This window comes from Antechinus flavipes, chromosome X (genome assembly GCF_016432865.1).
Source record: "Antechinus flavipes isolate AdamAnt ecotype Samford, QLD, Australia chromosome X, AdamAnt_v2, whole genome shotgun sequence".
In the NCBI taxonomy this organism is placed as follows: Eukaryota; Metazoa; Chordata; class Mammalia; order Dasyuromorphia; family Dasyuridae; genus Antechinus; species Antechinus flavipes.
In genome coordinates, this window is record NC_067404.1 from 85,257,271 (window position 1) to 85,285,067 (window position 27,797).

The following is a 27,797-nucleotide window of genomic DNA, read 5'->3' on the forward strand; positions in this document are numbered from 1 at the left end:
CCAGATCGATAGGCGGGGGAGGGGGAGGGAGGCCAGCGGAGCCTTTAATGTGCTGGAAGGGAGGGGGAGGGAGTGCAATTGGCGCTGTGTCGTCCTTCAGACAGCTTGGGGGGGAGGGAGAGGGGGCGGTGCTGCTGAGGGGGCAGGCAGGTGTTCCCACGGAGACCCAGAGAATCTTGGGTAAGGGGCTGTTGGCTCCTAGCTCTTGTAAATGGGCTTCCATCCATTGGCAAGATTGAGGGAGACCGTGATGGGCAACCAGAGGGCTTGGGGAGAAGGCCCAGACCACCCCCTTCAGCCCCCGATGCTCAGCAAATAAGAGGCGACCAGGTTTTCAGGCAGGAGAGGAAGGTAGGACATTATTTTTTTCAGGGGAAACGGAGCACACAAGTCAGGGCCTTGACAGCACGTTGGCGCAGCACGGTGGACTGCTGACCTCGATCCCGGGCTCTCTGGAGCGTGAACCACTCCCCTACCCCCCCAAAGTGCAGCAGCCGCTGTGGGCCAGGAGCCATAAATAGAACTGGGTCACACACAGTCATGCACGGGGACGGATGCGAGCTGGGGGCCGGGTGGGCGGTGGGCAGGCTAGGGGGCTGGCCATCTCAACTGGCCTCTCCGGATCCGGCCGGGGATGGCTCTGTGCCCCCAACACATTCCTTGCTGAGCCTGACGATTTCCTGGGAGAGAACTTCCATGTCCTGAGGGCAGAGAGCAGGAAGTCAGCCCTGCCCAGGGCTGCAGGTCCCCCCTGTCCCCCCCAGGCTCTGCCCGGTCCCCCTCCCCCGCACCTTGTGGAGGTGCATGTTTTTGGTGAGCTGCTCTTCCAACATGTTCTGGAGCTTCTTGTTCATCTCCCGGAGGTTCTCGTCCCCTGGCTTCACCAGGTCCCGCAGGACACTGCCCAGGCCGCTCCTGTCTGTGTGGCCTGAGGGGCCCGACACGTCTGCCAGGTCAGAGGATGGGGCCTGAGACTTGGGCCTTGGTATTTCCTGCCCCCCACCCCTGCCAGCTTGGACCCAGACCCAGAAGGGGGCAGGAAGGGTTAGTCGGGATTGAAAGCTACCAATGCGGCTGTCCATGACATAAGTCTCAATGATGGCGCTCTTGCGGCACAGGTCCTCCGCCATAGAGGCACTGCTCACCTCCAGGTGCTTGACCTGTTAGGGCCCGATCACAAATGTGGTCACGGTGCCGACCCTGGCCCCCCGGCCCTCCCCTCAAAGACCCAGCCTGGGCACCTTCTCCTCCAGCATCCACTTCTCTTGCTGCGTCTCCGCCAGCCTCTCAAAGAGCTCAGCCACCTCCTCATCCGAAAGCTCTGCTGGCCGAGCCGGGCCTGGGGGGCTCCCTGAGGATGACTAGAGAGGGCCATAAGACCTTGGGCTGCCAAGTCCCCCCCCCCCCCCCCCCCTCCCCAGTCTCTCCCCATCAGATCCCGGGCCCAGCCACATTCGTGTGAGACGTCATCCAGACCCGCTCCCTCTGCCGAGCAAGCTTTGGACACCCGTGGTCTTCTCCGTGGAGCCGAGACCAAGCTCCAGCGTGTGTGAGCAGGCCAAGAGAGAGCCACCAGGCTGCCCGCCCTCCCACTGCCCTCCCTTCTACCCAGGGCTGAGGGGTGGAGATGTGGCGGCTAACTCGCTGTACCCGAGCAGGGCCAGCTGAGCCCTCCTTCTCCCGGAGGATCTCCCGGTAGCTGAAGGAGGAGACGCTGCTGCTGTCGCCCGTTTGGGCCCGGCTGGGGGAGCTCATCTCTGACAGGACGAGCTCCTCAAAGCCTGGGGGACACAGGGGGAGAGGCCTCAGGCCTCAGACAGACACTCCTCCCCAGCCTGTCTCGGGGGCTCCCCGGTCCGCTCCCTGTTCCCATCCCTGCAACCGGGCGGCCTCTTGCCCACTCCCCATTCCCATTTCCACGTTCAGGGGCTTCCGCTCACCAGAGCGGCTCTTGCTATTGGTCAGGAACTCCTGGAGCCGCTCCTGCAGCTTGTCGGCCCTCTTCCGTTCCAACTGCAGCTGCCGCTTCAGGTCCTTCAGCTTTGGGAAGATACACAAGGAGGACAAAAGGGGGTGCTCAGAGGGCAGGGGCTGGGACCGGCCACGGGGCTCTGGGGCTGGATGTCCTGGGCCGTGTGCTCACCGTGGCGCTCCCTTTCTTCTCGAGGATGCGCTGCCCATCCGCCACATCCTTCACTTCCTGCTGCAGTCGAGCGATGGTGTCGAGATGGCCGCCACACAGCGCCTCAGCCTCCTGCAGCTGGCCCTCCGCGGCCCGGACCTCCTCTTCTTTCCGCTAGAGATGACCGGAACCGTGAGCCCGACAGGTTGGGCCACCCCCGGACACCCCCCACCTCCTAAGGGGGCACTTGGCCCACCTGCAGCTCGGCTTTGTGGCGCTCCTCTTGCACGTGCAGGTTCTCCTCGTGCTCCTGATGCTGCTCCTCTAGGGCCTCCTGCATGGGAAGAGCATGGGGCTGACTAGACGCAGCAGGGCTGCTGGGACCCGCGCACCAAGCTGGGGCGTGCCGGGGGCCGCACCTCTGCCTCTTTTAGTCGCCGCTCGAACCAGCCCTTGGCTCCCTCCATCGACTGCAGCTGGGCACGCAGCTCCTCCACCATCTGCTGCAGGCTCTCCAGATCCCGGGTCCGTGCCTGTGGGGAGAGGAGGCCCGCTGGCATCTCCCCCCTTCCCCCAGTGCAGATCAAAGGCAACACCAAGGCCCAATTCCCAGACGGGAAGGCCCCTCTCACTAGATGGCTCTACTTCTGCCAGGGCCCAAATGGCCTCCTGGCCCGTCGTGCCATCAGAGGGACTTCCTAATGTGGGGGTCTGACCGCATCGCTCCCGTCCTCACTGAACTCCAGTGGCTCCCCAGGATCGAATATGGAACTTCAGTCTGGCGCCCTGAGGCCGTCACAACTGAGTTCCGGCTACTTCTGTCTCAGCGTGACTCCCCGTATGCTCACGCTGGGCCTTTGCCCGGGGTTTCCCTCGCGGGAGGAAAGCTAGAAAGGAAGCTTCCCTCCTCGGTGTGGGGTGAGGACTCCCACCTTCTCTTCCCGGATCTGGGCCCGGAGCTCTTCCTCCTGTCGCCGCCGACCATCGTGGAGCTGCCGGAGCTCCCGCTCGTAGCGTGCCCTCACCGCTAGCACGTCCTTCTCGGCCTGCAGTCGGGCCGAGCCCAGCTCCTCCTTGTGCCTCGACTTTTCCTGCAGCGCCTCGGCCGCCACCTCATCCAGAAGAGCCTTCCTCTTTTCGGCGCTCTGTAGGGAAGAATTGAGCTGGACTCCCGAGGCTCTGAGACCCCAACTCCCCCCCTCGCCCCTCTAGGACCCCCAAACACAGCCAACTGCCCTCTCCTCTCAGCCCTTCACACAGACCAAACTCTGCCTCCAACAAAGGAAGCCCAGTGAGTCTGCCCCACTAGGTCATGAGCGGGAAGGGAACAATTGGCAAAAGCCAGCTTCCCAGAAGAGTCAGGTGTTCCCAACGGTCCTAGGGCTGTGCGAATGGCCCCCGAGTTCCTACAACTAAGACCAGAGGGTCTCACGGAGAACCGACAAGCCTTTGTCGAGGCCCAGCCAGACCCTCAGGATCTCCCTGGGGCCCCCAAATCCCCAAGAGACTTGAAGGCGGCTCCCGGCTCCAAGGGCTGCGCCTCTTAAGCCCCGACCCAGGCTGAGCTGCCATGCACCTTGCGGGCCTCTTCCAGCTCCCTACTGAGATTTTCTTTCTCCTGCCCCAGGACCTGAAGCTGCTCCAGAAGCCGTCCATTTGCCCGAAGCGATTCCTGAGGGGGGCAGAGTGTCACCCAGCTGGACCCCCACAGCGGGGGCCCCCAGCTTGAGCCCGGGGTGATGGGGAAGAGGGAGGCAGGCAGATGCTCACCTGCAGCTGGGAGCTAAGATCATCTCTATGGCCTGCTAGGGCTTCGTACTCAGCCTGGCGCTGCTGCAGCTCGGTGGCCAGGCCCGCAGTCTGCTCCCGCAAGGCACACAACTCCTGAGTCTTGGCTGTCTGGATCTGGGGGCCCCAGGAGGCAGAGGGGCCTGAGAGGGGCATCCCACGGCCCCGGGGAGGAAGAGCGAGAGGGGAAGGGAGGGAGCCAGAGCCGGGCAGATGCACAGGACACTCCCCAGTCCCAATACCTGCTCTAGGGCAGCAAGGTTGGTCCGCAAAGCATCGCTCTCCGCCAACAGTGCCTGCACCCGCTCCTGTAAGTCTGCGCTTTGGCGCGCCGCCTGGGGAGCCCGAAGTGCAAAGCCCAGGGAAAGGCGCAAAGGGACACAAAGGGCAGAAAGAGGGGAAAGAGAAAAAGAGACACGCAAATGCACACGGACCGTGCGCCCAGCCCAAGACCTGCTTTTTGCCGATGGAGAGAGCAGCCTCGAGCCATACCTGGTCCTGGAGGGTGCGGAGGGCACTGGCATGGTCCTGGCGCTCGGCCTGGCATTGTTCCCTCAGCTCAGCTAGGCTCTGTGCGGGGTGGGTGGAGCAAAGTCAGGGTCCTCAGCGCTCTGCTTCGCCTACCCCCCTACCCCCACTCCATCTGTGCCCAACCTGGTTTGCCGCCTGAAGTTCCTCCTGCAGCTTCTGAGTCCGGACTACCTGGGCTTTGAGATCTGCCTCCTGATGCTGGCGAAGCTCTTCTATCTTGTTCCTGCCAGGGGGTAGGATCGGGTGTGCCAGCAATCCGGGGTCCCGGCTCCCTCAGATCTCGCCCCCCCCCCCCATTCTCCCCCCAGTCCTGTACCTGCTGTCGTTGTACAAAGCCTCCTTCTCTGTCTGCAGGCGGAAGAAGCTAAGCAAGGGAAAAAGGAACATGGGCTGGGCAGATGCAGGACCCTCCCCCTGAATCCCCCCCACCAAAGCCCTGGCTCGCAAGAGGTTCCCATGTACCTCTCCTGTTTCTTCTTCAGCTTTTCCGACAGCTGTGGAATAGAAAGGCCATGGGAACCCAGGGCACCAGGCCTCTGGCCTCGGGACACAAGGGAACAGAGAAGGGCAACGGGAAGATGAGAGGGGTGGTGGCAGCCTGGGTCAGGACTAGGCCAGGGAGGGGCTACCACAGATACCTGCCACCCGCTGGCCTCTCAATCGGCAAGAGAGCAACGAGAGCTACAACAGAGCTGGGGGGGGGCGGTGGGGGGGAGGGAGAGGGAGGAGGGGGCAGGAGATTCAGGGAGAGGGGGACTGAGACTCACTAAAGCCCAAAAGAACCGGGCAGAGACAATGCAACAGAGCCTGAGTGGTTGGGTGCTAGAAAAGGGAAAGGGCAGTGGGCAAGAAAGGAGGTGGTCAAGTGTGGGGGAAACTGAGGCCTGGTGGGGGGGGCGGGGGGGGAAGAGGTGTTGTTGGACAGCAGCTGCAGCCTCCTGTCATCAAGGTGCCGGGCAAAGTCCCACCTTGGCTACCTCCTCCTGCAGCTTGGCCGTCTCAGCCTGCTTCGAGCTCTGTAGACGTAGGCAGATCCCGGCAAATGTATGGGATATAACTGGTGACCTGACCTCCCTGAGGCACTGGCGCTAAGGTAATCTGCGCCCACCCCCCAGCCCTTGCGGCCTACCTCGAGTCCCTGCAAACGCTCTTGGAGTAGCCTCTTCTCTTCCTTCTCTACTTCCCACTTCAGCTCGGCCTCTGCCAACGGAGGGGGCACGACCAGGTCTCCCGCATGGTCCCCACAGCCACCTGCATCCTCCTTTCCAGCGGCCTCTGGCGGAGCTGGAGAACTCGTCTGCTCTTTCTCATAGCGTTCCTGCAGAGCTGGGAATAAGCAGGAGCCTGAGGTCCTGTCACCTCCTCAAGAGACCCCAGGCTCCCTACTACCACCACCTATTGGGACCCTGAACTACTACCTGTGACATTTCTCTGGAGGGCTGTGTTCTCCGCCTGCAGGCGCAGAAGCTCCCCATCTACAGGGCCGCTGCCCGTGCTGGGAGGCCCCGGACCCAAGGAGCCTTCCTTTAGCTGCCGATTCTCCTGCTCCAGCTGCTCGATCTGTGCGCAAAGCTGAAGGAGAAAGGAGCCCCATCAGAACCCTCCTTCTTAGCTACAAGCAGCAGCTCTGGCCCTATCCCGGAAGCCATGCTGGAGCATCAGTGGCCCCTCCGTGCTCCCGCTTCGCGCCAGGGATTCCAGACCTTACTGAGCTCTTGAAGGAGCGTGCTGTTTTGCAGCCGAAAGTCATCTTCCTGACTGTGGAGTTTGCCCTGAAGCATCTGGTTCTCGTTGAGCAGAACTTCGACTTCCTGGGATCCGCAGGCATATGCACACGTAGGAAGGAGCACACGCGACACACATAGATGTGAAACCCAGCAAAGACCAGGCACCACCGGGATGAAGAGGAAATATGGAGGAAGGGCAAGAGGAGGGAGGAGGGAGAGAGAGGGAAAGAGAGATGGGATGAGGGGAAGACAGCCAGCCGGCTGCAGAGCTGTCCCTCTCATCCCTCTCTGAGACCTAAGGGACAGAGTCACTAAAGTCCCTTCTGTGAGCCGCTGCCATTGACATCTATGACAACCTTTAGTTTCTCCCATCAGTTCTTCAAAAAGCACCCATTTCCTTTGAACGTTACAGGTACTTTCAAGGGTGTGTGTGTGTGTGTGTGTGTGTGAGTGTGTGAGAGTATGTGTAAAACCTTCCATCCAGGAGAGAGGGAGAGCCCAGGAGGATTCCAGCACATCCAACCCAGAAGGGTATTTAGAGATAGACCATGTCCAAACCCCCTCCCCCTCTTCTACTTTATTGACCAATAAGGGACAGTGAAGCCATAGGGAGACTGCAGCCTGGACCAACGTTAACACATTGAATCTGAGAACCCAGGTTTCTCTTCCAGGCAAGAACTGATAATGGACACGTTCTGAAGTCACCTTTGTCTAAGGGGTCCCCAGGGGTGCCCAATTCCTGCCCCTTCCAGTCCTCCTCACCTGGGCTTTCTTGCTCTTGCTCAGAGCCTGTGAGATGAGAGACAGGGAGAGAAGAATTGGTTACAAGAGGCATCACTATTAAGAATAGGGGAAGGAGATGGCCTAAGGGAATGGGAGATGAAGCAAAAACTTGTGGGGTGGGGGGTGGAGGTGGATAGAGAAAGTAGTGAGGGCAGGGACTAGGGAAGAGCCATTGGGGGGAAGAAGAGGGGAGAGAGTGAGGCTCAGGGAAAAACTACTGCAATGGGGAGAACAACTTAAAAGAGCGACTTTGAGGGGCACAGGGGGGAAATGCAAGAGAGCCCACAAAAAGGCCAAGAGGAGAAGCTGAAGGAACGACTTGAGAGACAGAGGGGCAGGGAAACCCCTGAGTAGTGGATGGACGATGAGAGATGGGGATCATCCTGAACACCTTTTGGGCTCGGGCAAACTCCTTGTCCAGGAAGGTGATTCTCTGCCGGAGGGAGGTGAGCTCTGAGGACAGAAAAACAGGGGCGGCAGTTCCTATGGCTGACAGGCTGTTGTTGATCCTCCATCCATTTGACAGGTGAGGGATCAAGAGCTTCCACCCCCACCCCCACAGCAGCCCATCTCAGGGAAGGCACCAGTGATTCCCCAGGGCAGGTCTCCATTTAGCACCCCGCCCCCGCGCCCCCCTTTCCCCTGCAGCCTTACCAACACCATTCTTCCTCAGCTCGTCTGACAGCTGGTAGTTCTGGGTCCGAAGCTCCAGTAGCTGGGCCTAGTGGAGCAGGGCAGGAGTCCCCCCTTTCCTCAGTACCACCCCCTCCCAATCTCTTAGAAATCAGTACATCAGCTCCCCTCTCCCAACTCATGGTGCAGCAGGCGACTTGTTGAGGGTCACAGTAAGCAAGAGATGGATTCTTCTACCACTGGGGGATCTCCTCAGGAAGGTCTCCCTCCAGAACTGGACAGGCCCCCCTTTTTTTTGCTCGGCTCTTTAGTCCCTTCCGGTCCTAGGGGTCCCGCCTCCCTCCACTGCCCTCCTTGGATCTCTATTGGTTCTTCCCTTCCTCCGTGCTCTCCTGGACCCTGCCTTCCTCAGACCCTGACCGAGCGTCCCGCCTCTCAGTGCTTCCTACTGGTCGTCCTTCCGTTACGAGTCCGGCAGTGCCCGCCCTTCTCGGACCTCGATTGGGCCCTCGCTCGATGGGCCCTGCTAACCCCGCCCACAGAACGTTCCTCTAGAAGGATTCGATCCCGCTCCCCTCCCCCCCAGCCCCTTAGGGGCTCCTCCCACACAATTACTAGGAAGACCCCCGCTCTCCTTTCAGCCCATACCCTCAGAACCCCGCCCAGCCTTTCCCCGGCCCCGCGCCTCGCTTCCAGCCACCTGCATCCGTTGGAACTCCTCTTCGGAAAGAGCCTGCGCCATGTTCTTGCCCTCCCCCCCCAAAAAAAAAAAACCGCCTCCGGTGCCGTCCGCGCAGGCGCAACCGTCTCAGCAGGGCTACGACTCCGGGAAAGTGGGACGCTGCCAATGGCACAGGGTGAGAAAGGGAAAGACGTCGCCAGGTGGGACGGCCCGGACCAAGACGACCGACTCGATGTTTCTCTCTCTCTCTCCCCCTGGGTACTCGGCTTTTGGTGGTGCCCGGCGGGAAGAGAGGGTGCTGGGAAGGCAGGCGTCTCCTTACGCCGGAAGTCCCGTTGAGCCCTCCCCCCGCTCCGCCCTCTATGCCCGCCCCGGTTTCATGCCTTGAGGGAAAAAGGCCGGAAGGGGGCAGGTCTGGCTGCAGGCTCATCTGCCAATGCTTCCCGGCCCGGACTCGGGGTGCCGGGCCGGCTACGGTTCGCCTCACTCCCCAGCAACTTCCTCTACCCCCATTCCGAAAAGGAGCGGACCGACTTCAAAGCTCTTTAACAAAGTTGAGCCATGTTTTATTGTGTCTGCAAGAGAAGCGGAGCCCGCGGGCCGCAACCCCCTCCCCCCTCCCCCCAAGTCCAACCCGCAGCCTGTCAGTTTCCAGGATCTACACGGGGCTTCCACGGTTATAACTCCGGGACCAAAAGGGGTGGGGGGAGGAAGGAGGAGGCAGCCCTTTTTCCGTCCAGGTCCCGCCCCTTCTCTCCGCCAAAGGGAGGGGGAAGTGGGAAGGGGAGGGGTAGGAACATATGCGTCTGCGCCAAGGGGCTGCCGGGAGGCGGGGCTTCATCAGGACTCCTCCTCCATACTGAAACTGCTCCGCCGGCTGCTGCTCCCCTTGGACTGGGCCGGGGAGACAGAGGAAAGCAAGGGGTCAGTGGCGGCCCGCAGAGGGGACAGCCCTGTCCCTGAGCCTAGGAGTCCCGCCGCCGTGGCCGCCTCGTCCTCCTCCATCAGAATGTCCTCTAGGCCGAGCTGGAAGGGATCTTCGCCCAGTTCCCCCAGGGGATCCCCGGGAAAGTGTAGATCCAGGAGAGCTTCAGGAGGAGGGGGCAGGGGCTGCGGGGCACTGCATTCCAGTGGATCTCCCTTGGAGACAGGGGACAAGGGCAGGCCATGGATCTGTGCTTGGAGTTCCAGCTCCTGCAAAGGGGTAGAAGAAGGTCCGAAATTGAGGAGCTGGGCCCCTCTCCCTCCCCAAGTGTCGGGAGGTGTCTGCATAAGGCTTTACACCAGGGCTTCTTAAACTTTCCCCACTCTTCCATCTCCCTTCCCCCCCCAAGAAATTTTCCCCCGACCAGATCCATAAAATAGGCGTACAAATCATCAAGCATCATTTTAGGACAGGCCCCGTTTAAGGAGCTTTGCTTTACAGAGGCGCCTATGTTCCCAATTCTCCCTGACCTACCGATAAGGAAATCGAGGGGGAGAGTGGGTTGGGCCACACGGCCTAGTTCACCAAACGAGGATCTTTCCGGCTCCCAACTTTTATGCCATCTATTCCCATCTTTCAGACCCTGGCATTCTCCAGTCAAAACTACCCCACCCCCACCCCAGTGACTCTGGAAGCTTTTCTTGCCCCCATCTTCAGAAGCCCCTGGGGAAGGAAGGGAAGCAGGTGGCCCACCTGGACCCTGAGCTGCAGGCTTCGGTTGGCTTGTTCCAGCACCCGTTGTCGGCTCTCCAGATCTTTGGCCCTCTGCTGCTCCTTCTGGAGTTTTCGGATATAGTCCACTGAGGCCTTGAGTATGGTTCCCTTATTCAATCGGATTTCCCTGGGCCGTGGAAGAAGGAGGCTAAGAACTGGTGCCCGCCTGAGTATCTGCCATTTCCCTCCCCCAGCTCCCAGGCTCTGGGAGGCCCAATGAGAAGCCTGGCCTGGCTGGTGGGAAACTGGGGAGAGCTGACACAGCAAACATTGACTAAGGAAACCCTCTTTTTACAGAAGGCCCAGGCCCAGAGAAAGGGAAGAGCATGCTGAAGGTGACAGGCAGCAGTAAGGATTCAAACCCGGATCTTGCCTCCAAATCTCCTGCTCTCCTTCAGCACCCTAGTTTTCTCCTCTGAAATGAGGAGATATTGTCAGGTCCCCACACTCATTTCATGGATGCAGAAAAACTACTGGCCCAAGGAGGCTTAGGGCCTTGCCTTGGGACACACAGCCTGGATTAAGAGGAGAAAATCTTTCCCCAACCCTAAGGAGTCAGGCTTGCAGAGCCATTTCTGTCCCCAGAAGGACTCACGGGTCACTGGACTTGGGGATCAGGGTGCCCAGCTCCTTGATCCGGTCATTGATGTTAAAGCGTCTCCGCCGTTCAACTGGGAAAAGGGTTAGAAGCAGAGCCTTGTGGCCTGGCTGTGACGGAGCCAGCCCTGGAATCCCGGACCCCAGGAATCCCTAGCCCCCGTCTTCCCCAAGGCTCACTAAGATTATGATTGTCCTTCTTCTGGCGCTCCTTCAGAAGGGCCTTTGCCTCATTCTCTGCAGGGAATGGACAGAGTGGAGCCAAGTCAAGGAAGGGAGCTGACCACCCCCCCCCTCCATCCCCCCCCACTACCTCCCCAGCTGCCAGCCTCGATACCCACCCACGTTGTCCTCGAGTTCCCCTCCCAAAAGCCACCCGGTTCTAGGCTCCATCAGATGTTTCCAGAGCTCCCCTACACCCCAGCCCTTGAGTCCCCACTACTTGGGTCATGGATCCTGGAGTGCTGGACTTTCTACCACTGTGAGGGGAGGGAGGACTGGGGGAGGAGAACAGCTCACCGGAGATCTCCTGCTTGATACTGGTCAGCTCAGCAGGACAGGAGTTGCTGACAGGGACAGCTGGGGTCACGGCACTGGGGCCACTGTACACATCCAGCAGGTTCCCAGAAACGGGCAGCTTTTTTTCAGGGGGGGGGGTAGGGATGAGACTTACCAGGTCTCCCCCCCCACCAAGTTCACCCTCTATCTACCCCCACAAATCTCTGGCTAAACTCTCCGATGCCCTAATCTTCAGAAGGAACCCTTAAAGGGAATATTGGAATCCAAATTACAGGGGTCCCGGGCTCCATCCCGGGGGGAGGGGCAGGGAGAGGGGAGGGCACTCATAAACCAAACTACTCAGTCCCAATCTCCACCCGTGGGAGAGGGGAATCTTTTCAGAAGGGCACGCTTCCATTCCCCCTGTCATCTGACTCCATTTTATCCTAGGAAAGTGGGGGCTTTTGCTCTTAAAGCAAATATCCCCATAGCCCTCCTCCCCATATCCTGGGCACATCTCAGGCTCACTGTGCTTGGGAGCTGCAGTCCCCCAGGGCCTCCAGGCAGGTAGCCAAGCATCTCATCATTATAACTGGACTCCAAGCTGATGATCTCATCAATCACATCATCAATCTGAGAACCAGAGAAGAGACCAGGTGGCAGGAGAAGATTTAACTTCAGCTTGGTACTCTGCCCAGGGTCACACTGGGGGCTTACCTCCTTCTCTGAACTGGAGCCAATGTTGAGAAGGGCCATGGGGCTATTAGGGGCGCTTCCTGCAGCTGGCTGGGACCTCTCAGCTGAAGTACCCTCAGCAGGTGGTGGTGTCAGGGCCTGAGAAGCAAGCTTGGGGCCAAGTGTAGTTGACAGGTATTGTTTGACCTGCTGGCGCCGGGCCTGCTGCAGGTGGTAGCGGGTAGGGTTCTCTAGGTGTGTCTGGACCTGGGATGGAGTGGGCAGGAAACAATCAAGACGCTAGAATCCCCCGTGGGAGCCTAGGCCAGGCCCTAGAAGGTTGACGCCTTCCTAGAATTAGCTACTGAGACCCGGAAGGGACTTTAGCCATCACCTCCGCTCTCTCCTCTCATCCCTCCGCTTTCGAGTTGAGAACCAAGGGTCAGAGTTAGAGAGTCGGCAAACGCCACGGCCGGGGCTGGCTCGTAGTCCCCCAGGGGCCCAAGCTCAGTGTTCTTTCCACCAGAGCAGGCTCAGAACTGTCAGAAAATAGCTTTCCACCAGTACAGCCTGTCACAGGTGAAAGGACCCTGAAGATGCCATCGAGGCCCGGCATTCTCAACCTTCTCTGTAAAACGGCCCCCTCCGAATTAGTGAAGGGCGTGCTTGATCTCGGTTAAAAATGGGTAAAACGTCTAGGTGACTTTGCTTATCTAAGCTCATGGATTCCCCCCTGCAAGTGATCTCTGGAAGGACGCCTGCTCTAACCCACTCTCCGCACGGGACGGGTGGAGGAAACGAAGGTAGCCCAGGGGTGAACGGTGAGCTGACCTCCCTTCTGTGACCTGCAGACACAATGTCGAGCTCCTCACCTTCAGCACCTCCACTGGCACCTGAGCAGAGGCGGGTCGGGTAAGCCCCACCCCACCAGAAGGGCCACCAGGGCTAGCCCCAACTACCACCGAGATGGCCGGGGATGCTGGAGGGGCCGGGCCGCCAGAGAACGCGCCGGAAGCCGCCCGCTCCCGACGCTCCCGCTGCTCTTGCTCTTGTGCTTGGGCTCTCATCAGCTGCTGGCGAAGGAGGATTCGGGAAGACATGACTAAAGATGATGAAGCTGGAGCCTGTGAGGATGCTGCTGGAGCTGCCTGGGAAGGGAGGCTAGAAAGGAAAACGAGAAAGACAGAAGGCTGACAGGCCACAGTGGCAGGCAGACATGACGATCCGGGACTGCCCGTGGGAGCTGTGCAATTGAGCAACGAGAAAGACACAGGGACAAGAGGGACAGAGATTTCCCAATCATACCCAGAACACAGATGACTCAGCACATTCTTTTTCAGTGCCCAGGAAGGGACAGACAGAAGAAGGGGAGCCTGGACCCTGGCAGCTCGGGGTCAGGGAAAGGGGAATAGGGAGGAACGGGCCAGAGGTCCCATAGCCTAAGAAGCGGGCCCCTCAGTACCTGGAATGAAGGGGCTGACTCTTCAGCTCATAGAAGCTATCTGGGGTCAGGGATAAGGCGTTCTCCAGCTCAATGTCGGCCACGATCCCAGACTCAGGGAGCAGGGAGTTCAGGCTACAAGGAGAACAGGTGGATTTGGGGGGGGGGGGTCATTTGATCCTCATCTAGCCCTCCCCTCCCCACTTAGGCCTCCATCTCTCATAGACACACAGGGATAGGCCCTCGGTCATGGGGCTGACTTCTAGCCTTCTGGAGAAATCCCTGAGGCTCTCCAGGCCTTGGAATCCTGAGTGCGAAAAGAGGAGGAGCTGAGCTGAAGTGTTCTACCTACTCTGTGACTGACTGGAGGAAGAGACCGGGGAAGAAGAGGGGGCCAAGGGGTTGGCCAAGAGTCAGTAAGAGGTCGATTGCGGGCAGGTAACCGTCCCTAAAAGACAGAAGCTCCTTGAGGGCAGGGACTGACTCTCACCTCTTCTGGCGCCTGCAGCGCTCAGCCTGGTGCCTAGTACACAGTAGGCACTTAATGTTTATTGACTGACCTAAGAAAGAAGCCCCGAAGAAAGTCAAACTTCCGGAAACTGAGAAGGATTTCCGAACATGGAATAGCCAAAGGGAGTAAAAGTTCAGGGCCGCTAGCACGTGCCTGAGAAATCGTGGGAATCGTAGGCAGGGGGACCTCAGAACTGAGCAGGTCCGACTTGCTCAGTGTTTCAAGGAGGAAAGGGAGGCCCAAGTCCGGACCCACTTGGTCAGTACCGGGCGTAACGAAGTAAGTGCCTGAGCCAAAATGTCAGCCAAAGACTCTGGGGCTTGAAAGAGGGACCGGGAGCCCAATAAGGAAACAGAAGAGGGGATCGTAATGAGAGTAAAGCAGAGATTTCCCACGGGGGGGAGGGGGGGGGCAGGGCCAGGAGGGCACTCTCAGTTAGGGCCTGAGGCAAGAAGGAACTGTATGCCTCTAAGGAACGGCAAGACCCTCAGAGCACCTCAACTTCTCAGCGCATCCCAGAAGGACTGACCATGGGTCAATAAAGGTCTCAATGAGTTATTAAAGAAACCCAAGAGAGGTTCCGAGAGCTAAAAGAAATGCTCGGGGACTGGAGTCAAGCCGCTCTTCTCCAGGATGGAGCCCGAGAAGGGAAAAATGAGGTGATGGGGATGGGGACATTGAGCCAAATAAAGATGACATGGAGAGACACAGGAGCATTGAAAGGCAGCATCGGAAGTGGGAGGTTAGAACACACAAAAAGCCTCCTAATTCTCTTACAATCAGGATGGGGGGGGGGGGGGAGAGGGGAACGAAGCCAAAAAAACACAAGCAAAAACAAGCAAAGGGAGCCAACTCGAGCCCTCCCTTCTTTCCTTCCCTCCGCTGCCGGTTCCCTCCCTCCCACAGGTCCATTTCCTGGAGGAGGAGTTTCCTCGGAGGGGGAACACTCAAACTCTGGAGAGAGGGGAGAATGGAGGGGGGGAGGGGGGCACCAGAGGGCTCAGGGCAGAGTGCAGTTCCAATCCTTGACAACCAAGAGATTAAGCCAGGAGTTCCAACTGAGCACGGGAAGGGGGTGACTAATCCAGGGCCTCCTTCGATCAGTCCTTGCCTTTTCCCAAGCCACCGGTTCCCTTTTATACAAAGGGGGACCTTCTGCCTTCCCGGGGCCAGGGGCCTCCCGGACTCCTGGTCCCTGCCTCCTTTCTCCCAAAGCCTGGATGATCCTCCTCCTGGGATCCCAGCCTCTGAGGGGGTCCCGATCAGAAGTGGGCTAAGGGACCATTCACACTGGAGGGGGGACGCCCGCCCCGCCCCGCCCTCCCGAAGACACACGGGGCGCTGGAACCTCAGCCCCGGGTCCCCTCCGACCTGAGCAGCGAACCCGAGCTGCCGCCGCCGTTGCCGCCGCCGCCGCCACCGCTTCCGGAGGGCCCTCCGGGCCGCCGCTCTTCCAGCAGCACGAAGACGGCGGGGGCGCCGGCGGTCCCCCGCGCTCCAGGCCCGGCGCTCGCGGGCTCCGCTGAGTCCCGGCCCGGCTCCGCCCCAGACACCGACATGGACACCGACATGGACGAGGACGTTGACATGGGCGCCGGAGGCCGCGGGATCGTTCGCTCCCTCACGACCCGCCGGCCGCCATCGGCACCAGCCCGCCGGCCAGCAGCCGAGCCGAGCGGAGCCGAGCCGGACGCGGCCAGGGGAAAGAGGAGGAGGCGGTCTCAGGCCTCCTCCGGGCGCCGGCGTCAGCCACACGGGCTGGGCCCTGACTCATCGCCAGGCTGCCCCTCCCCTCCCCGCCCCGTCCCGCCCCTTTGCATCGGGGAAACATCTCCGGAAGTGACCAAAAACCCCGCGCAGGCCGACTCCGAAGCCAATCACCGCAAGCTAACGAAACGAGAGCTCCGCCTCCGGAACCCGAGCCTGCCCCGCCCCCCGGCCTCAACAAGCGCTCGGAGGCGGGCCTAGGCGAGCCGGGTCCCGCCTCTTCGCCCTTCCTCTCCTAGATCTAAGGCTCCCCAGCCCCGCCCCTCGATGCGTGCCGCAAGCCTAAGGCGGGGCTCCCTAAAGGCACCGCCTCCCCCTCCTCCCGCTCCTCATGCAGAATTTGGGGCGGAACTACTCCACAGCACCCTCTCTCCCCCCGCTCCCCAATCGCCATCCCCGGCTCGGAGGCGGGGCTCCATGCCCGAGGGAAAGGAGCCATCCGGCGCAGGAGAGACATTTAGGGCCCGCCCCTGCCCCGCTCCTCCCCTTTCCCCTCTAGTCACCCAGGGCGTTACACATCGACACCTCCCACTGGGGGGGGAGGGGGGTCGGCTTTACGGGACTTTGGGCAAGCACCGCCCTCGCTGGAAACCCTGAAATCCCTAGCGCACGCTAAGCTCCCGCGGGATAGCGCGAGAAGACCTCGCGACTCCGCCCCCCACGTGACCTCCCGGGCTTCTCAGCCCGTTGTCTCGACTCGGCGCCCTGGGCTCGGTGTCGCCGTGTCTTTCCGGCGAGTGTCCCGTTTTTTGGGCGTCTGGCTTCCTGGTAGGAGGGCCCGCGCCCCGAGTCTCGGCCTCAGGTCTCCCCTTCTTCTCTTGCCCATTTGCTCCCTCGACTTGAAACTTCCCGTCCCAGGTACTCGAGAATTAGCTTTGGTAGTGCGCTTCTTTGGGCCTCAGTTTCCTCATCTGAAAAATGGGTACCTGTGAGACTCGAATCAGGTCAGATGTGAAGAGTGCTTTGGAAACCTTGAAGTTCCAGCTAATGTTCATTGTCGTTGGTACATATGGCTCGGCTTGCCCACACCCTGGCCGCCTCGCATTGCTCCTGAGGCTCCACTGGGCCAACTCGGGTTTCTTTTCTAACCCAGAACCGGGCCCAGCTCCTGACGCTTAGCAGTGACGTTCAAGGGCTTGCCGCTGTGCCATCCTAAATGTTAGGGTTGAGAAGACGGGCCTGCTTTCGGGGGGAGCTGGAGCTCAGTAGAAGGGCCTGGGAGTTTCTCCACAGCAAAAACAACCCAGCCAACACTCCTTTTCAATGCTGGACCTGACCCACCGTGGGTCCAGTCTGTCCCAAACAGTATCGGTCCAGAAATATTTCCTAAGCCCCAGGGCTACACAAGGAGGTGAGAGAGGGTCCCTGGCCTCCAGAAACCCGCACCTGATTCGGGGGGGGGGGACGGGCGCATATACAGGCCAGAGTACTATGCGGAGATGACAGAGATACAGATGGAAATGGCGGCCCCCTTCTGGAGCCAGCCTGCCAGCTCCCACTCTTTTTCTAGTGAAGCTTTTTATTTTCAAAGCAACGAAAGGATAATTTTTGAACACTGACCCTTGCAAAACCTTGGGTTCCAATTTCCTCTCCTTCCCTCCACCCTCTCCCCTACATGGCACGTAATCCAATATCCGTTAAACACGGCAAATATAGATGTAGATCCAATAGATGGGTACATATTTCTACAGTTGTCACGCTGCACAAGAAAAATCGGATCAAAAAGGGAAAGGTGAGAAAAAATCAAATTCTTTCCAAAACATTTTTTGTTAAAGCTTTTTATTTGCAGAACATACATAAGGATAATTTTTCACCCTCGACCTTTGCAAAACCTTGGGTTCCAATTTCCCTGCCTTCCCCCACCCCCTCTCCTAGATGGCAGCTAGTCCAATAGATGTTAAACATGGTAGAGATATATGTTAAATCCAATATGTACATACGCATTTATACAATTCTCTTGCCGTACAAGAAAAATCAAATCAAGCCAGAACAAAAACATGAAGAAAATAAAATGCAAGCAGACAACAAACAGTGAGAATGCTCTGTTGTGAGCCGCGCTCAGTTCCCACAGTCCTCTCTCGGTGTAGACGGCTCTCTCCATCACAAGACAATTGGAAGTGGTCTGGATCATCTCATTGTGGAAGAGAGCCACAGCAGCACTGATCACCATAAAATCTTGTTACCGTGTACAGTACTCTCCTGGCTCTGCTCATTTCCCTCAGCATCAGTTCATGTGAGTCTCTCCAGGCCTCTCTGGAATCATCCCGCCGGTCATTTCTTACAGAACAATAATATTCCATAGCATTCATAGACCACAACTTATTCAGCCATTCTCCAATGGATGGGCATCCACTCCATTTCCAGTTTCTGGCCACTCCAAAGAGGGCTGCACATACATGTGCCTTTCCCTTCTTTAAAATCAGCAGTAACACTGCTGGATCAAAGGGGATGCACAATCTGCTAGCCCTTTGGGGATAGATCCAAATTGCTGTCTGGAATCATTGTGTCAGTTCACAGTTCCACCAATGATATAATAGTGTCTCAGTTTTCCCACATCCCCTCCAATGTTCCATATTCTCTTTCCCTGTCATTCTAGCCAATCTGAGAGGTGTGTAGCGGTATCTCAGAGTTGTCTTCATTGGCATTTCTCTGATCAATAGTGATTTAGAGCACCTTTTCATGTGACTAGAAATAGTTTCAATTTCTTCATCTGAAAATTGTTCCTATCCTTTGACCATTTATCATTTGGAAAATGGCTTGAATTCTTAGAAATTTGAGTCAGTTCTCTCTATATTTTAGAAATGAGGCTTTTATCAGAACCCTTAAATGTAAAAATGTTTTCCCAAGTTATTGCTCCCTTTCTAATCTTGTCTATATTAGTTTTATTTTTATAGAAACTTTTTAACTTAATATAATCAAAATGATCTATCTGGTGTTCAATAATGAGTTCCAGTTCCTCTTTGGTCACAAATGCCTTCCTTCTCCACAGATCTGAGAGGTAGACTATCCTTTATTCTTCTAATTTGCTTACCATATCACTCTTTAAAAAAAAAGTTTTTTTAAAATTGATTCTATTACAGCTTTTTATTTACAAAATATGCATGGGTAATTTTTCAACACTGACCCTGGCAAAACCTTCTGTTCCAAATTTTCCCACTTTCCCTGCACCCCCTCCCTTAGATGGCAGCTAGTCCAATACATGTTAAATATTTTAAAATCTATGTTAAATCCAATATATGTAGACATATTTATATAGTTATCTTGCTGCACAAGATAAATCAGATTTAGAAAGAAAAGAAAAAACCTGAGAAGGAAAACAAAAATGCAAGCAAACAGTAACAGAAAGAGTGGAAATGCTATATTGTGGTCCACACTCTATTCCCACAGTCCTCTCTCTGGGTGTAGCTGATTATCTTCATCACCGAACAGGTGGAATTGGTTTGAATCATCTCATTGTGGAAGAGAGCCACGTCAATTAGAATTGATCGTCATATAGTCTTGTTGCCATGCACAATGATCTCCTGGTCCTGCTCATTTCACTCAGCATCAGTTCCTGTAGGTCTCTCCAGGCCTCTCTGAAAAACTCCCGCTGGTGATTTCTTACAGAACAATAATATTCCATAATATTCATAAACTCTAACTTATTCAGCCATTCCCCGATTGATGGGCATCCATTCAGTTTCCAGTTTCTGGCCACTACAAAGAGGGCCACCACAAACGTTTTGGCACCTACAGGTCCCTTTCCCTTCTCTAAGATCTCTTTGGGATAGAAGCCCAGTAGAAACACTGCTGGATCCAAGGGTATGCACAGTTTGATGGCTTTTTGAGCATACTTCCAAATCGCTCTCCAGAATGGCTGGATGTGTTCACAATTCCACCAACAGTGTATCAGTGTCCCAGTTTTCCCACATCCCCTCCCACATTCCGCATTATCTTTTCCTGTCATCCTAGTCAATCTGAGAGGTGTGTAGTGGTATCTCAGAGTTGTCTTAATTTGCATTTCTCTGCTCAATAGTGATTTGGATGTTTGTGGCAGGTCTCTTTGTAGTGGCCAGAAACTGGAAACTGAGTGGCTGCCCATCCATTGGAGAATGGCTCAATAAATTGTGGTGTATGAATGTTAGGGAATATTATTGTTCTCTAAGAAATCCTCAGCGGGAGGATTTCAGAGAGGCCTGGGGAGACTTACAGGAACTGATGCTGAGTGAAATGAGCAGGACCAGGAGATCATTGTACGATGATCAATTCTGATGGACGTGGCCCTCTCCAGCAATGAGATGGACCAAATCAGTTCTAATGGAGCAAAATGAACTGAACCAGCTATGCCCAGCGAAAGAACTCTGGGAGATGACTAAGAACCATTACATAGAATTCCCAATTCCTCTCTTTTTGCCCGCCTGCATTTTGGATTTTCTTCACAGGCTAATTGGACAATATTCCAGAGTCCAATTCTTTTTGTGCAGCAAAATAACGGTTTGGACATGTATACTTATTTTGTATTTAATTTATACTTTAACATACCTAACATGTATTGGTCATCCTGCCATCTAGGGGAGGGGGTGGGGGGAAGGAGGGGAAAAATTGGAACAGAAGGTTTTGTAAGGGTCAATGCTGAAAAATTACCCATGCACATAACTTGTAAATAAAAAGCTATTAAAATATATGTCTATATGAAATAGTGATTTAGAGCACCTTTTCATATATCATATCACTCTTTATGTCTAAATCATGGACCCATTTCAACCTTATCTTGGTGTATTGTGTTAAGTGTGGGCCAATGCCTAGTTTCTGCCATATTAGTTTCCACTTTTCCCAGCAGTTTTTGTCAGATGGTGACTTCTTACCCCCAAAGCTGGGGTCTTTGGGTTTGTCAAACACTAGATTGCTATAGTCATTGCCTATTTTGTCCTTTGAATCTGACCTGTTCCACTGATTGACTACTCTATTTCTTAGCCAGGACCAAATGGTTTTGATGACCGCTGCTTTATAATATAGTTTTAGATCTGGCACAGCTAGGCCACCTTCATTGGCTTTTTTTTTTTTTTTTCATTAATTCCCTTGAATTTTTTTGTTCTTCCAGATGAATTTTGTTATTATTTTTCTAGATCTGTAAACTAATTTCTTGGGAGGTTGGTATGGCAGAAAATAAAATTCAAGCAAACAACAAAAGAAATGAAAATACTAACTTGTGATTCACAAACAGTCCCCACGGTCCTCTCTGGGAGCAGATGGCTCTCTCCATAACAAGACTATTGGAACTAGCCTGAATTGTCTCATTGCTGAGAAGACCACATCCATCAGAACATCGTATGATCTTGCTCTGACTCTTACTCTTCATAGCAACTTGGGTCCCAGAGGGCAAATACTCCATCTCCTTTCAGGGTCTGACGGGTAGCTGAGGAATTGTAGCTTTTAATACTGCCACTTACATGCCCCAAGTGTGCTCCCATTTAAGCCACTGAAGTCTTTTTTTTTTTAAATCCTGCGTACCTTTTACAAGGGAATCTAAGGTATGGATAAGATAAGGTAGAGCAAGAAGAGCTGTCACAAAGCTTTCCCTCCAAACCAGGTCACACACTTCCCTTTGCACACACAAGGTCCCAAGGAGAGTGGGTTCAGATTTAGAGTACAGTGGCAGTAAGAGAACATACATGACCAGAGGCTATCTCCTGAGTCCTGGCCTCGGAAGTCCTGTTTTCCCTTCATGGCGTAAGTTCACCCCCCAGTGAGCCCCTCTGGGGCTCTGAGAATCGATAGCTTTCTAGATTCGATACATTCCTTTTCTCTCCATCATGAGAGGCCACGATCCCTGAAGCCGCCACCATCGTTGACTGATTATCTTTCCACATTTGACTGCAGGGCTGCCTCTGTGAACAACCGCTACTACTGTGGTGGCCACTGCTATGAACTCCAGTTGGAGATGTGATATCACACTCACCTGGATCCCTTAGAAGATTCATTTACCTCAGATGAGGAAAGAATAAATATAAAAGAAAGAGCCGGTGTGTGCTCCCAGATACATGGCAGCTGGATGATGCAATACTGCTTGCTACCAGTCCTCCACCCAGAAGCTCCCAGCAGTCTTGACTCACAACTAAGGAAAGAAGAGAAACTGATAGAACAAGAAGTCTATTGTGCATATATTCAGTTCTGGCTCAATACCTCCTGAGTCATTGGTTCTTCCCATTCCTCAGCCACTTAAAAACCCTTTCATCATCACATAATCCCAGCCCCTTAGTCATCCATGGCTGAAAACTGGTTTTTAAAGTTTCACATGTTGCTAATATGGAAATATTTTTACAAGACTTCACATGCATAATGAGTATCCTATTGATAGGGGAGGGACTGGAGGGAGGGAAATCATCTGGAACTCAACATTGTAAACATGAATGTTCAAATATTAAGTTTCACATAATGGATTATAGCAAGGCAGGAAATATCTGTGCCTGCATTCTATAATCCAAGGACAAATCCAAGCATGTTCTAAATATTGGGCCCCGACTGGTCCTTCATTACACTCATACCAAGAGACAAGCTCTATGCGATACCTATGCAGATGTATGTTGAAATCTGGATGATAACATTCTTCATTTACTTGGTCTTTCTCAAATGGACACATTTCTTCAGGTGCTTAACAATCCTCTCCTAGGATCCGAGTAGCGTCCAGGGGCTCGATGCAGTTAGCACGATACCATCCACAGAGAGGAGTACCTGGAGGACCTCCCCGTCCTTAGGCTTGAACTAGGCACTGGATTGCTTCCATCACAATGCAGAATTCCTTCAGCAAATGGACGTCTTTGTGTGTTCTACCTCCATGTCCATGTTCATTGACCGATGGAACCAATGGTTCCATGTCCTCAAAGGAGTAGAGAATGGTCTTGATATATCTGAACGAATGACACTTTCTAAAAATGCCCATAAGGTGCTGTTTTGTTTTCCTGATTGTATATGTGTCTAGATTTATACGTTTTGGATATCTGTGTATATGTATATACCTTTGTTTAATTGCAGCCTTCTCTAGGGTTGGGGATGAGGAGTGAGAAGAAGGGGAAAAAAATCCATAAAAGTGCATAGCCGATACTACTGGGCTTATACTCCCAAAGAGATACTAAAGAAGGGAAAGGGACCTGTATGTGCCAAAATATTTGTGGCAGCCCTGTGTGTAGTGGCTAGAAACTGGAAATTGAATGGATGCCCATCCATTGGGGAATGGCTGGGTAAATTGTGGTATATGAATGTTATGGAATATTATTGTTCTGTAAGAAATGACCTGCAGGATGAATACAGAGAGGACTGGTGAGACTTACATGAACTGATGCTGAGTGAAATGAGCAGAACCAGGAGATCATTATACACTTCGACAACGATACTGTATGAGGATGTATTCTGATGGAAGTGGATTTCTTTGACAAAGAGACCTAACTGAGTTTCAATAGATAAATGATGGACAGAAGCAGCTACACCCAAAGAAAGAACACTGGGAAACGAATATGAACTATCTGCATTTTTGTTTTTCTTCCCGGGTTATTTTTCCCTTCTGAATCCAATTCTCCCTGTGCAACAAGAGAACTGTTCGGTTCTGCACACATAGATTGTATCTAGGATATACTGCGACATATCTAACATATATAGGACTGCTTGCCATCTAGGGGAGGGGAAAAATCGGAACAGAAACAAGTAGAAGGGATAATGTTGTAAAAAAAGATTACCCTGGCATGGATTCTGTCAATATAAAGTTATTATTAAATAAAATAAAATAAAATATTTTTTAAAAGTGCATAGCCAAGAATAAAAGAAAATCTAACAGGAGGAGGAGAAGAGCTGGGTAGTTTTGAAAACAATGTCTAAGATTTATCTTATAGGTTTTCTTGAAATGAAAATATATTGCTTTATTTTGAATCCTCCCCGCTGTGTTCCCCTGTGTACAAGATAAGGGAATAAAACGAAAACGAGAAATATTAAAACAAAGTAATAAAACTGGAAACAATATTTAGTATCTCACGGCAAAATTGAAAATGGGTCAAAGCGAGATGACTGTTGCTTAGTTTGTTATCGTTTATTCTCAGAGAGGGCCAATGTGACTTCAGTTTTGTCGAATCGACTCACAATGTATCCAACTACGGCTGCTCTGATTAAAATGTTCTCTCCCACAAGTCAGACACAAAGAGTTCCAATGAACATTTTGGTTAGATTTTCTAACTTTGTATATCTCAAGTTCTTTTGAGCTTCCTCGATCCTGCTTTGCTAAGAGAGCATGACCCCTTCCCTGATAAGGGCACACCATGCTGAGCGGTCCGAGCCAGTATCTCCCAAAGTTCTTCAGAGAGACCTTGAGAGTTTCTTTGTACCCTTTTTTTCTAGCCACCGTGTGAGTGCACGCCCTGTGTGCATCCTCCGTAAAACAGTGGTTTTAGCAAATATGCATTTGGCATTCAAACAATGTGGCCAGCCCACTGGAGTCGTGCTCTCTGTGAGAGGGTTGGGATGCTGGGCAGTTTAGTTCCAGAACTAGTGTCTGGTATCTTATCTTTCCAGGTGATCTTCTGAACCTTCCTAAGACACTTCAGATGGAAGCGATTCAGTTTTCTGGCGTGGCGCGGGTACACTGTCCAGGTTTCACAAGCATACAACAGTGAGGTCAACACAATGGCTCTGTAGATCTTCACTTTGGAAGGCAGTCTAATACTTCTCTCTCCCCCACTTCGGAGTCTCCCAGACACTGAGCTAACTCCGGCAATTTGTGTGTCAACTTCATTATGGATCTGTACGTCCCTGGAGAGTATACTGCCAAGGTAAGTGAACTTATCCACAGCGTTTGCTGTAGCCTATGGTTCCATGTATGGATGCTATGGTGCTGGCTGATGGAGCACCTGTGCTTTCTCAGTGGTAATTCTTAGGCCAAAATGAAACAAATGGCAGAGAATTTTTTTTTCTTTCTTCTTCTTCTTCTTCTTTTTTTTAATATTTTATTTTATTTTATTTAATAATAACTTTATATTGACAGAATCCATGCCAGGGTAGTTTGTTTGTTTGTTTTTTTACAACATTATCCCTTGCACTCATTTCTGTTCAAACAGCAGAGAATTGATCCACACTTTGTTGCATCTCAGTTTCAGAGGCTGCAGACAAAAAATCATGGACCAACACCCCTTCCACTTTAATTTCGGCTTGTAGACTTCAAGTTGAAAAATTTACCATTGGTTCGGTCCTGACTTTGATGCCACATTTGTCCTCATTGAAGGAGTTTGACAACCTGGCTGAAAACATCATGGATAAAAACCATGGGAGCCAGCATATGGTCTTGTTTTAACTCCATTGGTGACTGGGGAAGTGCGAGAGCATCGCAGAATCCATTGGCTATAACCCAAGCAAACATGCCATCATGGAACTGATGTACAACACGGATGCATTTTTCTAGGCAGCCAAATCTTGACATAATTTCCCACAAGCCCTCACGACTGATAGCATCAAGGATCTTGGTCAGATCTACAAACATTGTATACAGCCTTATGTTCTCTGCTCCTGGCACTTCTCCTGGAGTCGAGCAGCAAACATCTTTTCAACCATTCCCCGTCCCTTCTGAAGCCACACTGGCTCTCAGGTAGATGACAATCTTCTAGGTCAAGGATCAGCCTATTAAGTAGGACTCTGGCAAGAATCTTGCCAGCAGTGACTAAAAAAGAGACCCCTCCACCCTGTGATTATCACCAGGCAATCTATTCCTTTTACTTTTATAGAGCTGAACGTTGGAGGTGTCCTTGAACTCCTGGAGGATAACCTCTTCTTGCCATATGACCCAGAAATTTTCAGTCAGCTTTTGTATGAGCAATGGACCCCCCCACCTTGTAAATCTCAGCTGGAATAGAATTAGCACCAGGTGCTTTGCCACATGAAAGGAACCTAATGGTAGTCTGTTGAGAACATTATAGAAGTGTTCTGCCCTCTCTCTAGGATCATGTCCTTAGCATTAATCAATGTGGGTTCTCAGCACTGAGTAATTGAGATCCACCATAGGTCTTTGGCCCATAGATGACCTTCAGGGTTTCATAAAAGCACTTTGTCTTTCTTCTATCAGCATAATACTGAATTTCATCTGATCCAGATGAGCAAATGCAGTGCTGTGCACCAGATTGCTGAAACTTGTCAACTCCTTTTCTGCTCCACTCATGTCAACTGTTCGTTGGCTCAACTTTCCCTCTAAGATAGCAACAGATTGTGCTTGCTCAAAGAAGCACTCTAATCTGTTGACATAAATTCTGGCCCCCAATGCCTTGAGGCCATCCCTTTTGTTGAATGTGGATACTTAGCTTGGAGAGGATAAATTTATGATCAGTCCAGCATTCTGCATCATACATTGCAAGATCATATAAAAATCACTGGACTTCCTAAACACTTCGTGCACATCCGCCCCCCCCCCCAAAAAAAAAGAACCTAGACATCATATTTCAAGAAATCTTAAAAGAAAACTGCCCGGATGTTTTAGAGTCCAAAGTCAAAGGGGAAATAGAAAACAATCCATTATTTACTTCCTGATAGATACCCCAAAATAAAAACTTCCACCAATGTTATAGCCAAACCTCAAACCTTTAGGTCAAAGAAAAAAGCACTTGCAAGTAGCCAGAGAGAATTTGTGTACTAGGCCATCGTACGTGATTTCATCACCACTATAATTATAAACCAGTAGAGCCCTGGAAATGAAATAGATACAGACTTAGGACCAAAAATAATTTACCCAGCTTAACAGAGTATAATACTTTAAGGGAAATAAAGACTTCCAAGAAATCCTGATGAATGGACCAGAACTGAGTAGAAATTTTGATGTATGAACATGGGAGTCAAGAGAAACATTTCTCACAATGTTTCCATAAGTGATCTTCACCCATGAACTACATGTTTGTGATTTCATAATTAACTGAAAGATGTAGAGAATATATGATCCCACAGGGACCTAGTCTATTCTGGTATTAACTTGTTTAAAACTTTGTAATATCACTTCTATTTTCCTTTTTTATCATTTGAAAACATTGATTTTCCATTCCTTCCCCCAATTGAAAGAAAAGAAAAAACTTATAACACACATGTGTGGTCAAAATGTATTCTCACGTCAGCCATTCCACACCCAGAATTCATCACCTCTCTGTTAGGAGGTGGGTAGCACTTCTTCATCATCATTCTCAAATTATGGTTGCTGAAGTTATCAGTATTTGTAAGATTTTGCACCAGATCCTTATCTGAACTCTCTGTGCATCTTTCTCTTTCACATGTGTGGGGTTTGTTGTTTGTTTTTGTAAACATCATATTGTTCAAGTTTGCTTTCTAATCCATTCTGCTTTTGCTCACCCTGAGCCCAATCACGGATTCATATTCTTTTTTTCCTTTTCTTTTGAACTCTTCTTTGTGATTCTGCCCTCCTTAACTACTTAGTTTTGCTTAGGACTAACTGTGCCAGGTGGTGCAGTGGATAGAGTGCCAAGCTGGGAGTCAGGAGGACTTGAGTTCAATTCTAACCTCAGACATTACCTTTGTGGGTAAGTCACTTCACCCCATTTACCTCAGTTTCCTCGCTTGTAAAACGCACTGGAGAAGGAAATGGCAAACCATTCGGGTATCTTTGCCAAGAAAACCCCAGATGGGCGCGTGTCAGATATGACCGAACGACAGATTTCTCCGTTGATGATCCCTCTCTTATTCCTCCCCACCACCTTGTCCCCTTTTATCTCCCATTTCTTGTTCAGTGAATACTCAACTCTGTGTCCGTGTGAGTATGTGCTTTCCTTCCTCCTTTGACCAATTCCGATGAGAAAGACGTTCAAGTGGCCCCTACTCCTTCTCTATCCCCCTTCTTTGGAAAACTGCAGATCATGTGAGAGTATTTGCTTCCCTTCCTCTACCTTTTCCCCGTAAGGTATTAGTTTCCCTTTCTGGTCTTTTAAGATTATCAAAACAGAACCAAACCACTTAGAGGTTCTCTAATTAAATTCCCTTTGTCATCTCTGATGATAACGGGGTTCAGAAGGAACAGATGGAATCGCTTCCTTGTATTAGAACCACTTGTTTTCCCCTGCTTAGCATTTTCCATTCACGTTTACCCATTTATGCTGCCACTGAAGGAAGCCGATGACACAGACAGTGAGTAAGGATCCAATGGGATCTGCGCTTTGGGATCGCAGCTGCTGTGTAATACAGGAATGAGAGAATGACGGGTGTGGAATACACCTCCCAGGGGTTAAAGTGGATGTGCCGGGAGACTCACAAAGCTAATCAGATAGGCTTTAAAGTGAAAAGGACTGAGAAGGAAGTACACTGCCTCTGTAGATCCCCCATAGGGAGTAGCCATGATATC

General features: G+C 52.7%; 2 protein-coding genes across 6 annotated transcripts; both read right to left on the reverse strand.

The window, feature by feature from the left end:
- Positions 1-331: 331 nt before the first annotated feature.
- On the reverse strand, positions 332-8,583 carry GRIPAP1 (GRIP1 associated protein 1). Of its 2 annotated transcripts, XM_051968502.1 has the most exons (25): positions 8,285-8,583; positions 7,606-7,672; positions 7,343-7,404; positions 6,931-6,957; positions 6,145-6,252; positions 5,860-6,013; positions 5,571-5,767; positions 5,410-5,457; positions 4,904-4,935; positions 4,758-4,805; positions 4,565-4,664; positions 4,403-4,480; positions 4,153-4,245; positions 3,893-4,027; positions 3,699-3,794; positions 3,055-3,267; positions 2,542-2,655; positions 2,379-2,456; positions 2,144-2,296; positions 1,941-2,040; positions 1,651-1,781; positions 1,242-1,361; positions 1,067-1,160; positions 792-946; positions 332-701 (listed from the first exon to the last, which is right to left on the reverse strand). In XM_051968502.1, the coding sequence occupies exons 1-25, from the start codon at positions 8,324-8,326 to the stop codon at positions 606-608; spliced, it is 2,541 nt and encodes an 846-aa protein (XP_051824462.1). In that variant the 5' UTR covers positions 8,327-8,583; the 3' UTR covers positions 332-605. The 2 variants fall into 2 exon arrangements, with proteins under 2 accessions (XP_051824462.1, XP_051824463.1); XM_051968503.1 differs by lacking the exon at positions 4,153-4,245 and having other exon boundaries at positions 8,285-8,582.
- A 225-nt stretch (positions 8,584-8,808) lies between these two features.
- TFE3 (transcription factor binding to IGHM enhancer 3) lies at positions 8,809-15,412 on the reverse strand. 4 transcript variants are annotated; one of them, XM_051968507.1, is made up of 11 exons: positions 15,059-15,409; positions 13,529-13,624; positions 13,198-13,311; positions 12,608-12,896; positions 11,778-12,002; positions 11,589-11,693; positions 11,082-11,199; positions 10,743-10,799; positions 10,561-10,636; positions 9,945-10,092; positions 8,809-9,460 (listed from the first exon to the last, which is right to left on the reverse strand). In XM_051968507.1, the coding sequence occupies exons 1-11, from the start codon at positions 15,274-15,276 to the stop codon at positions 9,107-9,109; spliced, it is 1,800 nt and encodes a 599-aa protein (XP_051824467.1). In that variant the 5' UTR covers positions 15,277-15,409; the 3' UTR covers positions 8,809-9,106. The 4 variants fall into 4 exon arrangements, with proteins under 4 accessions (XP_051824467.1, XP_051824466.1, XP_051824468.1 ...); XM_051968506.1 differs by having other exon boundaries at positions 11,589-12,002; positions 15,059-15,412; XM_051968508.1 differs by lacking the exon at positions 13,529-13,624 and having other exon boundaries at positions 11,589-12,002; positions 15,059-15,410.
- Positions 15,413-27,797: the final 12,385 nt, after the last annotated feature.